We start from the raw sequence: 15,632 nt of genomic DNA on the forward strand, positions 1-15,632 counted from the left end.
CGGAGGTTTTTGCTCACAGGGATTACTTTTACATACATTTACCGCATTATTTGAAGCTTTTGGCCACATTCAATATGGCTTTGTAACATTGTAGATATTACAGAAAATAAGGAAAAGCATAACAGGTCTCCTTTAACAAACAAACATGAGAGTGGTAATCTTTTAAGCATAAGCACACTTCTGATCCGTCTACTCCATGACGCTGACGTTTTGGTAGAAAGCACTGGTGATGATACAGCAAGCAGACAAAAGGGGGAAAAAAACCTTTTTAAAGTGGCTGTGGAATAAAACGTAACCTTCAATGTCCGATTTCAAAAACAAGGGCATTAGGGAGAATGGTTTTTATTATTATTCCTGGAGGATTTTTTAAGATTTTTTTTTTTTTTTTTTCTGCCTGGAAGCATTTCAGTAAGGAACAATGCATTGTGTAAAGCTGAAGGAGTGGGCTATAATTTCAATAATTTCCCATGAAGTCTCAAAACATTTAAATCCCATTTGACAAAGCATTTGTATGAAGCGGGGTGTGCCGCTTTAACTCATTTACACATTTCTCAAGTGACAACTCGGTGTAAAAAGCTCACCTTTCCCCCTGTTGATACATTCATTTAAAAATAAGATGACGCAAGCTGAACTCTTTGGAGGCGTGAAAAGAAGGCAAGACACTGTGAGGAAATGAAGCACTCAACAGTTTCCTCACTGTAATTATGAACTGCAGGGGGAAAGGCATTGGATACATTAATTAAAAAAAAAGGAATAAAACAGAGGGTAAGGGTCAACAAGGGCAATCATTTAGGATTGTGTAGCAGTTTAGGGGCCAAAAAGGGTTCAAAAAGAAAATGCTAATCATATGAAAGGAAAAAACAGTTTGAATAAAGATTCTAAAAAAAAAAAAAAGAGTGTATAAAAATACAGATGTACACCAAGCCATCCAGGTGCTTAAGGTAGGTAAGGTACATTTAATTGCTAACAATGCTGAAAGTCCATGTCAGTGCCTTAATGACAATATGTAGGTTGATGTGGCTCACAAAACATTAAACAGATGAATATATTTGGTCCTTCACTAATCTCATACGAATACGTAGTTCTTATTGGAATCTACTGGTAGATTACAGGTATAATCAATCAACCAGACAAATCGCCTGCCAACACACATGATTTTTGATGTTCCTTGAAAAAGTCTTTAAATACCATTTTTTTATGTAACAGGATGATTCACTGTCTCTGATTTTCCTTGGCTTTAAAAATGAACGTCAGCCACTGGCCTGACATCTTGAGTGAAAACACTAATGTAACAGTAAAATAACGGCCTACCCAAAAGGTAAATTAACCAGCGCCTGGGCAGCTCACCTGGTAGAACAGGAGCCCATGTAAGGAGGTTGACTCCTCGACTCTGCCCTACGCCCCTTTGCTGCATGTCATTCCTCCTCTCTCTCCCCTTTCGTGTCTTCAGCCGTATATAAATAAGGCCTAAAATGCCCAAAACATCATCTTAAAAAAAGGAAATTAACACAGAACTACACAAAAAAGATGACTTTAAACCTTAAAAAGCATGTTGGCCTTACCCCAAACAGTGATGTCACAATAGGTGTTCTGTCTTTAATTGGGTGATGGCAAACACCTGCATGACATCACAGCTTGTCTCATTACCGTAGCAGTAGTGTTGTGTCCAATGTGATAGAGTTTAACCCCATTCACATGAGCCATTTCAAGTGTCTTGTATCAAGATAAAATCCAGATGAGATTTGAAACAATTCTGTTTGCACTTAGTCACATATGTGCATCTCAATTGGCAAGACAAAAGTGTTGCTTGTTTTCACGGGCACGTAACATTTCCTGAAGGTTGTAAGACCCACATTTAGTTTTGGAGCTTATTTAGAGAGCTGTTGATTCAACTTCGTGGTTTTTTTGGAGGCTGAAGTTTGTGGTACTGTTGAATTACTTTGCATAATACTGAGATGTTTTTCTAATATCTCAAACCCATTTATAGCAATTGTAGTGGCTATCAAGGGCAGAGTAAGAAAACAAAGCACCTCTCTTTATAATGTAATAGAATTTAACAGCACCACAAACAACATGCTTCAAGATGATCATACCGTTGAATTAATACCTCTTTCAAACCTTTTCAACAAAAAAATTATCATTCATTTAACTTAATGAATGTAAGGTGGGATCTTTGAATTGCAGAAAATTCCCAAGAAATAAAATGAAAATAAATGAAAAATGAAAATAAATGTTTAATGAGCTGTTACACATAAAAATGGCATGTAAACCACTTGCTCAGGACAGAATTTAACCTTGTGGTTTCCTCGTGCCTGTGTCTGTGCTGGGTTAAACTTAACAACTGCCAATTGGATTTTTTTTTTGCTTGATTATATTGTCCGTACGCGTGCATTGTGGATATTGTGGTTCTTTTGTGGAATCCGTGGTCTGGTCCCTCTGTGTCTGTTTTCAAGAAATCAATCTCCACTGTGTTTATCTGCACCCTTCAAACGTCCCAAATCAGGCTCCACAGTTAAGATGGACGTGGCTGTGAAGGTGCTTTCTGGCTTCCAACTTGTATTAGTCCATTTAATAAGTCCCAAATTAAAGGCAAGCAGTAAGGTGCTGTTAAGCTAGTCCAACAAGTCCACCTCGGTCAAGCTGTACACGTTGTCTTTTCCTGCTTAAGGAGTCCATAAGGAACTGGATGGGTGATGATGTTTTGTTATAGTGCGGTATTTAGCGGAAAGATACTGGACATAACCATTTAGTCAATGTCATTGAGCTCACTGGAGACCTAAATTGCTTCAAAGAGAAATAATGTGGCAACAAAACCACAGCTCCACGAGGGAAATCAGTCTTCCCTCATTAAGTAGGACCTCCAGGACTCCTCCATTGACCTTTTGATAGTGGAATGTGGAGCAAAATGTCAGCACAAGAGAAACATGACTCTTGTTAACGAGGGAGGTCGAATCTAAAGGTGCCGACTTCACTTTGAATGATATGTGCTAGGAAAATGTTGGACGACAAAGTAAAGGTGATCGTTTGGTATGTGATCATGTAACTGCATATTGGAAGAGAGGAAAAGATTAAGAAGTAGTGGGAGGCCAGGTGAAGGAAGAGATAAGATAAAAAAAAGATTAGTCTAGAGTTTTATCATATTTTGATGAAGAAGAAAAAAAGGATCCTCTTTCTAAGGCCTTTCTAAGACGTTCGGGGAGGGATTTTCAAGCAAGAAGCTCAAACCCAAACTGAAGGAATGGAATCATGGGAGCCCTCGCGAGTAAATGAGCATCTGTGGTCCTTCCTCTCCAGGAAATAAAACGTATACAGAAATGGGCAAAAACCTTCAGCTATCCACCCATGTGCAAGGTGTTCCTATCCGCCTTCCACCTTCATTGAAAGTCATTAAACATCCCCTATCTGTAGCCAGTCTGAACAAAGAACAGAGGCTTATCAACAGTTTCACTCAGAGGGCTGACACCTCAGTCCGTCAGCCACTCTCCTCTGAATCCTTTCTGAATCCATCCCCCTTTTTCACCTTCAGTCCCGAAGCTCATTCCCACATCAACACAGACAGCGGCGGTCACTCTTGGTCACTTCCTCCGAGGAGTGGACCACGTTGGGGACGAACCCGCTCTTCACGCCTTCCCAGCCCTCCTGGATCGTGATATCGCCAGACCGCACCAGGGCGAAGATGTCTCTAGTCAGCTCGGTGAAGGCGTGCTCCACGTTGATGGCGTCACGCGCCGACGTCTCCACGTAGCGCATCCCGTACGCCCCTGCCAGCTTCTCCGCTTCCTGGCGGGTCACCTAGAAGATAAAATGAGACGAGATGAAACTCCCAAATGTGGGAACTTGGCAGTCAAGAGCTAGTAGATGTAACACACTCTTTGAGAATCACAGTAGAACTTCTGAAGTCCTATGTCCAGATCTGAAAATTTCTGGAGCTGTTTAGCTACGTCTCGTAGTTTAGTCAGATGGAGGTCAGATCACGTTCCCACCCGGAATGAACCGCTCCATAATTTCTTTTGTGAATCACCGAGACCATTCAGGTTCCCACTGAAGAGGCTAATGGCATTTTTCTACTGCATGGTATCTACTAGACTCGCCTCGACTCTACTCGCCTTTTTTGCTAAGGTACTTTTTTGTAGCACTACTTTAGTCGAGGTTCCAAGCGAGCTACAAAGGTGATGTGAAAACCTGCAGACTACTGATTGGTTGAAGAGAATGGTCACTAACACTAGCATTGCTAGCAACAGACGGGGGGGGTGTCCTGAACAAACCCGCTGTGTTAACTGGCAAATAGTTTATCCAGAGTTTTTTTTTTTTTTTTGGCTGCCTCCAGGTTCATCAGAAACTAATTTGCCTTCTGGCTGTGGCAACACGCCGAGAATCAAAAACAGCACACCTTCAACGTTCTGTGTGTGTGTGTGTGTCGCGTTAGGTCACGACAGTTTTCTGCTATGTCGACCAGCCGCGGCTCGCCTCACACATGAGGCGGTACTAATTTGCAACGGAAAAAAGAGGACAGGGCTCCGCGGGCGAGGCAAGGCGAGCAGGTACCATGTAATGGTAAAACAACATAAGACGGGAAACCTTTCATATCTTCCTGGTTTGTTTTATTGGAATCCTGCTCTTAAACATTGTATTACAGTATATGAGTGATAACTCAGTGTTTAGCAGTGTCATCCTGTCTAAATTACTATGGTGATAACTTTTCTTCCCGTCTGCCAGCTTCCTCAAGAGAATTGAACAAACAATGACGACTTTCCTCTGATCCAAATGCGTGCTGTCCCTAAATGTGAACATGAGGTTATTTTTAATGCTGCAGACTTTTTTAAATTGCATATTACACAACAGCCAAAACAGCCACTACCCTACTATCCCAGCCACTATTTCAACAAAGCTTTATTAATATTGTTGTGTTTGCATTTGGGCTTTACACACCTGGCGTTGTGCCTCCAGGTCACATTTGTGACCCACCAATAGGAAGACGATGCTGTGGGGCTGGACGTGGCTGCGAGCCTCCTCCAGCCAATCGTGGACATTCTGAAAGGAGCGGCGGTTGGTGATGTCGAACAGGAGGAGCCCGCCCACAGAGTTACGGTAGTAAGCCCTAGTGATGGACCTGCAGAGGTTGCAAAATGGAGGGTAAAGATCAGGGCTAGATCATGCAATTGATTTGTCAAGTACAATAAACTGATCCATTAGTACTGCTGCTACCCCTTTGCATTCTCACATGGAAACACATATGCGGTGTACAATGATAATAGTGGCAGGTTCAACATGCAAAATTCTTAGGAATTCAAACAGTGAGTCTTGATTTCAGGTATATAAAAGCAGGCTTTCTCGTTTCTAACTCACGACAATCAGTTTTTCTGGGTAATTATAACTAATCAAGCTTAAGTTAGCTAAATGTGTTAGTTGAAACCAAGTCTTGCATTGCCAGACCTGCGTCCACAGCACTGCGGAGCAGGGTCTGGCGAGTCCACACAGCATTCCAGGATGGGAGAAAAATGTGCTCTGTTTTATTGGCATTTTTTTTTCAATCACAATCGTCTTGGGCGGCGCCGGACAGAGCAATGGCGCCTCTGCAAAATAGTCGGGAAGGAACTTGTTTCGGTGGAATTTGTACGTTCAAAGGTTGTTTTTATTATGTTCCTCTAGGTCAAATGGTGAAATCGCCCACCTACAGCTCATAGCCAAAAGATGTCATACTGCATGAAATCTATGCCCTCATATGTGCAGGAATGACAGTTTTCTTTTTTCTTTAGACATTGATATTTCCGTAGTGGCCAAATGGATGTTTACCATACAAACGTCATTTGAGACTTCTATCTCCACTCATTCCTTTGCAATTAGAACCGTGAAGACAGCCCTCACCAATCTCTTGCAATGCTAGTTCACATCAAGATCATAGGACCCTGGGAACACTGATGACCCCGCTGCTAGATTACAGGAAAACCAGAAACTGCCTCGACCTCGTATTGCAGGATCGAGCTAGGTAGTTCTAGTATTTGGTACTATAGTATGGTAGGTTAATATCAGGGTATTATGTATTATTATTGGGCTATTATCCTTTAATGGACACACAAGACATTTTATATTTATGTTTTTAAAACATTTGGCCGTGGTTGCTGGAGTGTAAAGTTCCCCAAATCCAGCAAAGACAGACGGCTAACATTTAGTCTGCACTCTGATGTAGTGATATCACAGAGCAGCTTCCACAAATTGAAGTACTACTCATTTGTAAATGATTCTCCGTAGACATACTCATTGGATTGTCTTAGCTTAAGGTTTTGTTGGCTAACAGAATGTTTCTTGACCCCGGGGTTACACTGGGTGCAGCAGTAAACTAGTTAGCATGCTAATTTTTGCAGTTGACAGCAGACAAACACACATACTAATACGTTCCATACACTTTTCTTTTTGTTTTTTAAAAGACTATTATATCTGTTCACTATGCAGAGAATGAGAGATAAGACACATGCAATGGAAGGGATAATAAGACATGATTAATCCGGGGGGGGGGACGATATTCAGAGGGGAGAAGCTGATGGCAGGCGGTGTGAAAGAGAGAAAAGAAGCAGAAGTGATGGAGATGTAGGGTGTCAGAGCTGAGAAGTTGGGAACAGAATTAGTTGGAGAAAAGATGTAAACAGCTGAAGTGTTAATGTATGCCTTAACTGATTTGATCTGGATCATTTTGCAAGTTTTTGTACAGTTTGATGATCGACAAATTATCCATTTATTGTCCATTTAGTTCGAATTTTTTTTGTTGGAAAGTAAAACAAGTTGAGATAACACAGTCAGCATGTATGATATGTAGTATGATATCAGTATGATAATAAAACATTTTCTGATTATTGCCCATTTTACAGTTTGTTCAAAAGAAATGTCCTCATTTTCCTTTTCAGTGGACAGGTTTGGATATGAATTAATTTAATTTTGAATGCATTTTTGGTGTCTCTTATTAACATCTTAACTAATTTAAATTAAATATGAAATGCAATATATCAGCACTGCCAACACACTATGTGTATCTAACCGTGCAAACTGTTAGCTTGCAACAATATCAATATCATCCTCTGAAAGTTAATATCAGAAAGTCTGAAAATCTGAAAGATAATATAAATTGGGGTTGATTTTACAAAAGGAACACTGCAGCCTCGACTGGGAGGAGAATTGCTGCTCGATTTTGACAAGATGTGACACCCTGCATGCAAACATAGAGCGTACCAACCCCCTTATGATGCATCTATCTTTCCACAGTGTCCTCGCAGAGACAACGTCAACATAAATATAACGATGAGGAAAATTACAGACTTGAGACGGATAGAGAGACGTGTCATGAAAGAGAAAGAGGGGAGGATTAGTGCAAGGACAAGATACAGTCAGAGGGAAGGAGCGGGCGGCAAATATTCTGAACCAGCGAGTTAACACAAACACACACAAACACACATGGCGTCGTCGGGTGAGGTGGATTCAGATCAGAAGCTGTCAACTCATCCGTAGGATCAGGAAAAAGACGTGAATCGCAAAATATGTAGAAATGTCAGTACTAGTGGATCTTAAGTAGGCTATTTTCCCAAAATGGCTGCAGTACATGAGTCACAATGGCAATGTTCAATAAACAGTGCAAGTAGGTTTCTTTCCTTCCATTTATGAGGGATCATAGATTTATTTGATGTTTCAAACATTCTGGATGAGATTTATTTCTGACTTGTCCTTCGGTCTCAAAGGAGGGGACGTGTCATGGTTGCCATGGAGACGCTTATCATGCTGACAGGTGAGACCAGTCCCCTTCTGTCAGGATGATGAGAATGTGTGTGGGTGTTTAAGCATGTGTGAATATGCATGTCATGCTATGAGACGCACCATTCAGGCTGTGTTATGTTATCCCTCTTCACATACCGATGGGGGATTTATGCATTTTTGACGTTCAAATGCAAAAGTGATGAGATTGTGGGGTTTAGTGTCTTGCTCAAGGGCAGCATTTTACATGAAAGCTCAGTACAAAACTAGGTAATAAAGGGGTGATATCTTGAGACCACCATGGTAGTACCATTACAGTTACAGAGGTATAATATTTTGAGACTAGATGTAATGTAGGTGTTTTTTATATTGGAGGAAAATGGGAATAAACATAGACATTTAACATTTTAAGCTAACTATTTGGCCGATCATCACTCGTAATAACACGGTAATAATCTGCTAACAATGGGCTAATCTGCTATTACCATGACACCACCCTTTTACCTTATAATATTATAAAGCGAGTTTATTTTAAAAGGATCCGCGCCATTCAAATGTTCCCCTGTGAATTTCCACTTTTAAGAACACTTTCATGTGTGTACAGTACGTATTAGAAAACAGCCCCTCTAGTTGTGTTCCCTACTCCTATCACTTTAAACCTCATTTAAATAACTGCTCTTTCTCTTTGTGTGGGCAAACACATTAGTCACACGGAGTAATTTGAGTTTTGAGTCCTCCAGCCTACATCATAAAGCTGTAAATATTGCCAAACATTAAGTACTAATGTTCTTTCTTTCCTGGAAATTCAATACAATTCTCAATCTTTTGATACTATTTTGGTCTGGTGCTGTTAATCAGACATCTAATATTTTTAATGTGGTATTTGATAATTGCTTATTGATCTATGAGGGAAAAAAAATCTATTTTCTTCAACAAGGAGGTCAGAGGTCATCTACACAGCTATAGTTCACCCCGGATGACTATTTCAGTTTCCAAATAAATCAGAATTAAAAGAGGGGAACCAAGAGTTCCGTGTTGGGGACATCTCTGCTGCTAGTGGCCGTGATTCTGCACTGCAGATCACTCTGACGTGTTTTCTGTTGAATTAGTTTGAGTTTGTAAATGTCAGTCAGCTGCTCGTGCTGACAGTTCCCCTCCGTGTGTTTACTCCAAATAAACTGCTGTTGCAGAAACGTGAAGTGCATTACCTCCCAGTGTGCACCACTGACCTTTAAGCCATGAAGACAGCAGACGGTGAAGCTCTGAACATCAGCCTGGGATTTACAACTGTTGCAAAGTAGCAATTATAGTATTGATACTTAGTATATCTACAAATTTCCGTGCATAATGTAAATAATAGCTTGTCTTCATCTTCCTCACGTTGTCACCTTATGTTTGAAATATGACAAAATATCACACAATGACCCTGTGGTGGAATGTAACTAAGTACTTCCACTCAAGTACAACTTTTAGATGCTTTGCTTAAACATTCTAAAATTCAGAGGTAAATACTGTAGTGTTTATGTTTTGATACATTTCATAAATTTGACCTAACGATGCAAATAGTTTACATTAACTTAAACTTCATTGATTGATTGATTGAAACTCAACAAGTTAATTATCCAGTATGATTAGATATGATATGATAACATTACACTGAACCGGTGTATTTATCATAATTTGAACTTTTATTTGTTACCACTTTGAGTGCATTTTACAATAATAGCCTACTTCTATATAATTCAGTTTTCATACTTTATGTAGTTTTGTCTGTTTTTATTTAACAGTGTATTAGATATGTTTTTCATCTCTTTTCATGGCAAAAAAATAGCCTACCATAAATTAGCCATAATTCAGCATTAAGGGCACACTTTGGTCACTGCTGGTATATTATTTTGGATACTAGCCTACTGTAGTCTATATAAAACTAGAATAGACTTATATAACTTTCTCACACACACACACACACACACACACACACACACACACACCCCAGCTGTTCTCACCTGAAACGCTCCTGGCCCGCGGTGTCCCAGATCTGCAGCTTGATCCGCTTGCCCGGCTCGATCTCCACCAGCCGGGAGAAGAAGTCCACGCCCACGGTGGGGTCCGACACCTGGGCGAAGCGTCCCTCCGTGAACCGCCGGATCAGACACGACTTGCCCACCGTGGAGTCCCCGATGACGATCAGCCGGAACTGATAGAGCCAGATCGCCTCCATGACTTGGCTGGGCCTGTCTGTCGCTCTCAGCGGGCGGTCGGTCGGTCTGTCTCTCGGTCTGTCTCTCGGTCTGTCTGGTGAGGTGTGAGCCTTGGTAGGTGCGCGCGCGCGCGAGAAAGAGAGAGAGAGAGAGAGAGGGGAATCTTAGATTATCCCTCTACATTGTATAGCCTAGCCTATTCATAATCATAATGTTTGGCGACTGTATCGGCCTAATAACCAGCGGTGGAATGCAGGCTACAAGCATTACCATCTTAAGTTTTGAGGTAGGCTACTTGAACGCCTCTTTTAGTAGGCCATTTCCATTTAATGCTACTTTACAACAGTTCAGATGCAAACATTCTAGGCTACATTTAACTCCACTACATGTATTCAATAACTTAAGATTTAGACAGATGCTAACTACTACTAATGTCCTACTAATGACACATGAGAGGATGAAGTTGAACATAAGCACAACTTTAAAACCATACAGGAACTTTCATTCCAATCGGCTGTGTGGCTTAATGTTCCTGTAATATGATCTTTGAATGATAATCTTATAACCTCCAAAAAATGTCTGGGGGAATTTTTTTTTTAGCAGGGCACTGGGTTTCCAAAAGGCTAAATATGCGGAAATGTTTTATGAAAGGTTTTTGTAGGAACTATGTGTGTACACTTCTGATCATATAGCCAGGATCAACCGATGACAGGACATGCATTAAAGCTTTAAAAACTCACGTCTTTAAAACCAGACAGGAACTTCCATTCAGTCTACATGCATGTTTCCACAACCAAAACTACCACGGAGTGCAATCTGAAGTGGTAACCTCTCCAACATGACATCATTGTTTTTTAAAATTAAGCTTCCAACCTTTTTTTTCAAACATAAGATTGGTAATTTTATGATTTATTAAAAACAAGCAAAAAAATGTGTTATTGCCTTTTTGTGGGGGCTACATTGTTATATAAACGTATGAAAACATATTCCCTAATTTAATCTTTGAAATATTATCAAAGGGATATTTTCACACACAGAAACATTTGTACAGTTTTGAGTGTGAGTCACTGCAATGAGACTCTATATTATTTATTATATTAGGCCTATTTAATGTCCGTATTGATCTTGTATGGAGTCCTACGCGGGGTTATTAAAGTTTCCAAATGAGTTAATCCCACTTTTGATGAGGGATTAGGAATTCTTTAAGAAAGTATTTCAACTTTTTTTGAAAGAAAACCACATCAGACGCAAATAATCATTCAAGGCTGAATATTTTACATGATGCATAAACAAGTCTGGTAGGAAACTTTGAGAAAAACGTTGTCTTATAAACATATGAAATGTTCCTCTAATCTTTAAAAAATATATAAGCAACACAAAAGTTTGCAGTGTGCAGTTTTGAGTAGCATATTAATAATACATCTAAGTATGTCCTATTCCTCTTTACAGTGTACCCATTGAGACTTGTAGTCTTTAGGTACTAAATCATTTCTTATACTTTAAGATACTTTTGTTTTTTTATGCCTACTGTCATCCCTATGCTAAAATATTGCGATTTCTACTGTGCATTCAGTCCTAAATTTGTGGTATTTTTTGTAAAATTCCACCATAAATAACTTCAATCTTTACAATTTACTGCTGCTATTGAATACAAACACTGGAAAGTAATTTTAAAACAATGCATATTCGTGGAATAACTTGATTCAGTTTGAGAAATATAACTTTTAATTTGCTATTTGCCGACATCACACACATGACTGTGCTTCATTGTATTCAGTGCGTGATTCAATTAAAACCCACGAGAAATGAGAGAAAATCCTCTTAAGCTTTTCTCGTCACTCGATGGCATCAATAGATGTTTTAATAAGCATGCTTTTTAGGATTATTGGCCATGGCCTAATGCCCTTTTTCATATCAGGCTTTGGCATTTGAATGTCTGACTTTCCAAATAATTAGACTCTGCTGGCTTGCTTACATATTGGGACTATAGTAGCATTTTTGGCATTACTTTTTTTGTAAATGTAATTACTTGTGCTTTACTTGATTATTTCCAATCCATTCTACATTGTCCCTATATTTCATAAGGAAATAGTGTACTTTTTACTCAGCTAGTCAGTTTAATTGCATTAAAGTGGTCATATCATGCTTCGTGGCTTTTTTCCTTTCCTTTATGTGTTATTATCTTTTTGTGCATGTTATAGGTTTACAAAGTGAAAAAGCCCAAAGTCCATCCCAAAAGGAACTTACCATCTGTTTACAAACTGCTCCAAACAGCTCTATAGTAGTCCAGCCTTTACTTCTGTGCAAAAGTTATAATGCTCGCCTAGCTGCTAGCGTGGCACGCCCTCATACTCTGCTTCTGACTGGCTAGTAGTCCTTACCTAACTACTGCGCATGTACGACTTCCAACAAAGATGGAACAGAAGTGAGATGTCTCACTCTGTAGCTAAAACAGAGAGCTCAACACACAGGGTGAAAAGAGGAGCTGCAGCAATGTGCAGCACAATAAATATATGGTGAAAATAAAACCATGTAAACCTATTTTGATATAACCTGTAAATACAATTATGAACCTGAAAATGAGCATAATATGTATATGATAATTTATTTTCCCAAAATAAGTCTGTACAAGTTTATGTTATTGGTGTTTATTCTAATCTTTGTCTATCATTCACTTACCAAACAACACTAACATACATGGGTTCATGAATTTACTCTTGAGATCTGTAGTACACTTTTGACATACTTGTACTTTATTTGTTTTGAATTTCCCTTCTATGCTACTTTCTACTTCTACTCCACTACATCTCAGAGGGGAATATTGTCCACACACTCCGCACATTTATTAAAATGTATAGTTAGGCTATTATAACGCACAATATCTAATATGAAGCAGGACTATACTACTAATCTACCCAGAAGTATACAAAGTGTAAAATTGGCTCCACATTGATGATATATAGTACAACATTATTAAGCTCTTACATGTATTTGTTAGTGATTAAACAGAATAATATTCTATAATATCTTTGAAAAGAGCCATTCTGTAGAATGAGTTCTTTTGATACTTGAAGCACACATTGCTGATCATGTTTCTGTACTTTTACTTAAGCAACATTTTGAATTCAGGATGTGTACTAGTAATGGAGTATTTCTACTTTTACTTAAGTAAAGGATCTGTACTTCCACCGCTGCTTTTCTGTTTGGGTCAGATAAAAAAAAAAATAGGGGGAAAAAAAAGTTAATCTGGCAATAATTATTTTCATATGGGCTATAGCAGTGGGGTCTGTGGGAATAAGAAAGTAATGAAAGTAAAGGGTTAAGAGGATGATCTTTTGATCCAAAATAAGGGGACAGGAGATGTTTAACTCCATACACTATTCATCTTCACACCACAGCACAGTGGCCAGGCCATCAGGCGGGCAGGGAGCCAGACACATGCAGCCTCCCATCATCACCCCCTCCGTGTCTCCGGGGAGCCGGGTTGCGTAGCTTGGTCGGTATGCAAACATTAGTGGCCGAATCCCCGGTGAATGGCAGCTTTATGGGCTCTAGCACCGGATGCGTTATGGGGGGGGGGGGGGGGCAATGTGGAGGTCCACAACGGCAGAGAAGATATCACATATCCAACATTTAAAGGTCTCACAAACCTGTCACATCTCAAATGTCTCAATGCTGAGCTTTTATTATCTAGTGTAGTAGCCGAGTTTTAATGCCCTTGTGCTGTAAACAACAACACAACAGGTTTTCCAAAACGGAACATTTTACAGCATATGCCTATTTGGACATCTTCTGTAGAGCCGGATGGATTCCAGACGCTATAGTTCTACTTATGAAACGTCTTGGATTGTTTTTACTGCAGGCTATTATTAGACCAGTGCACATCATGACTGAAAAATAGGCCGTATGCTCTCTAAAGGAAACCACGTTCAGGCGTAACATGATAAACGACAGAAATACAGACTGTGAATGGTGAAGAAAGAAAGAAAGAAAACAGCCTACTTGGAGCTGGACTGGAGTTTAGGCCAGAATGGTTGCTCTTCTTACGCTGTTTGCGGCGTTCAGGACCAGGCTGATGTGGGCTCCATGGCACCGCCGAGTCTGCGTGGATCGGACTCTCCCAAAGCCTCGATGTTTGTCTTGTAAAGCCTGGACACAGGCGCTGGTGTGGGCTATAGCAGGCCCTGCTGGAGTCAGGGCTGATTTCCTTGTTGATGTCAGGCCCGAACTCAAAGAAAAAAAACGCATCCAGAGCAGGTGCAATGAAAAAAACAACAACGGATCTTACGCTTTCAACCGGAGCCACGAGAACCCACGAACCAGCGTCTGGTCTGTGTTTCCACGCCGAGACGCGTGGCTGTTTCTAGGGACAGGATGCTCGCTGTCAGGGGGGAGGGGGTCGCTGTGTGTTTGGTGTTTTCGCTGCTGATGAAATGGCAGCAGTAGCAGCAGCATCATATAGCCTGACTCATCCCGCATCAGTACCACTGCCGTAAAGGACTGTGGAGAGGCGCAACACTGAAGAAAAACGACTATGGCCAATCTTAGAGTTTAGAGGGGGGTGTAAATGAAATAGCAGACAGACAATTATTCTAAAGCAATGCTAAGCACACTGTGGATGGTTTTCTTGTTATTGTTATTAGATGTTGTCAATAATGGTGGCATGACAAAGAGAAATTCCTGCAGTATGATTTTGGGGACATTGTAACTGAAGAAGGGCCTGCATGTGTTTTATTATATGTAAATAAGTAAATTCTGGCTAACTGATAGGAAAACAGATGATGTAGTGTATAAAAATAATATCGTTTATATGTTTAGTGCAACAAGAGGTAAGCTGCACACACAATGCGCCAGTGCGCTGTTCATACGAGCACTCACCAGTGCGCAGGCACGGAAATGGACGAGCCGCGAGGTGGGACCATGGTGTGGGACGTGTAGTTTTTACACATGCAGCACTGAACCTTGTGTTTTCTACAGTTGTGAGGGCCAACTGGCTCTATACAGAGGAGGAGAGGGAGAGAGAGAGAGAGAGTTGTGTGCTAGTTTAAGCTTTTAGGGGTTTTAAGATTTGGATCAGGATAAAGTTCATTGACTAATTGGGAATATTTTTAGGTCATAGAGAGCTAACATTTAAAGATGCTGAATGCAAGATAATTAATTAAATAAGTATAAAAAAAAAATGAACCACCAAAACCAGGTCACGTCTACATGTGTCTTGTTAAGGCAGAAACATTACATTATGTACAGTATGTCCCGGCTGTTCGCCATCTGCCTCATCTTTTCAGTAAATAACATCCTCATGTAGTTTGCATCAGCAACAACAACTAAATTCCTCTAAATCACCAGCAAGGCTAAAAGAACCCACAACACAAACTTTGAGGACACTCAAACACTTCTCCTCACAAAACGATGTAAAAAGAAACACAGATTCATCAATTCAGTCACATATAGAAAAATATAACATGTAATAAGGTACACACACACACACACACACACACACACAGTCGTGTCGGGCTATCTTTGTGGGGACCAGTCATTGACATAATGCATTCCCTAGCCCCTTACCCTAACCTTAACCATCAAACCTAAATGCCTAACCTTAACCCTCACCCTCACCCTAACCATAACCTAACTCTAACCCTACTCCTAAAACCAAGTCTTATTCCTCAAAAAGCCCTTTAACGTTGTGGGGAC

At 40.2% G+C, this 15,632-nt stretch overlaps 1 protein-coding gene across 2 annotated transcripts; it reads right to left on the bottom strand.

The window, feature by feature from the left end:
• Positions 1 to 684: 684 nt before the first annotated feature.
• On the bottom strand, positions 685 to 14,582 carry rab39bb (RAB39B, member RAS oncogene family b). 2 transcript variants are annotated; one of them, XM_032544386.1, is made up of 4 exons: positions 13,941 to 14,582; positions 9,744 to 10,048; positions 4,930 to 5,110; positions 685 to 3,792 (listed from the first exon to the last, which is right to left on the bottom strand). In XM_032544386.1, exons 2-4 carry the CDS (start codon positions 9,956 to 9,958, stop codon positions 3,547 to 3,549), a joined length of 642 nt encoding a protein of 213 aa, XP_032400277.1. In that variant the 5' UTR covers positions 9,959 to 10,048; positions 13,941 to 14,582; the 3' UTR covers positions 685 to 3,546. The 2 variants fall into 2 exon arrangements, with proteins under 2 accessions (XP_032400277.1, XP_032400278.1); XM_032544387.1 differs by having other exon boundaries at positions 9,744 to 10,032; positions 13,941 to 14,301.
• Between the last annotated feature and the right edge of the window lie 1,050 nt (positions 14,583 to 15,632).

This window comes from Etheostoma spectabile, chromosome 19 (genome assembly GCF_008692095.1).
Source record: "Etheostoma spectabile isolate EspeVRDwgs_2016 chromosome 19, UIUC_Espe_1.0, whole genome shotgun sequence".
Classification (NCBI taxonomy): domain Eukaryota; kingdom Metazoa; phylum Chordata; class Actinopteri; order Perciformes; family Percidae; genus Etheostoma; species Etheostoma spectabile.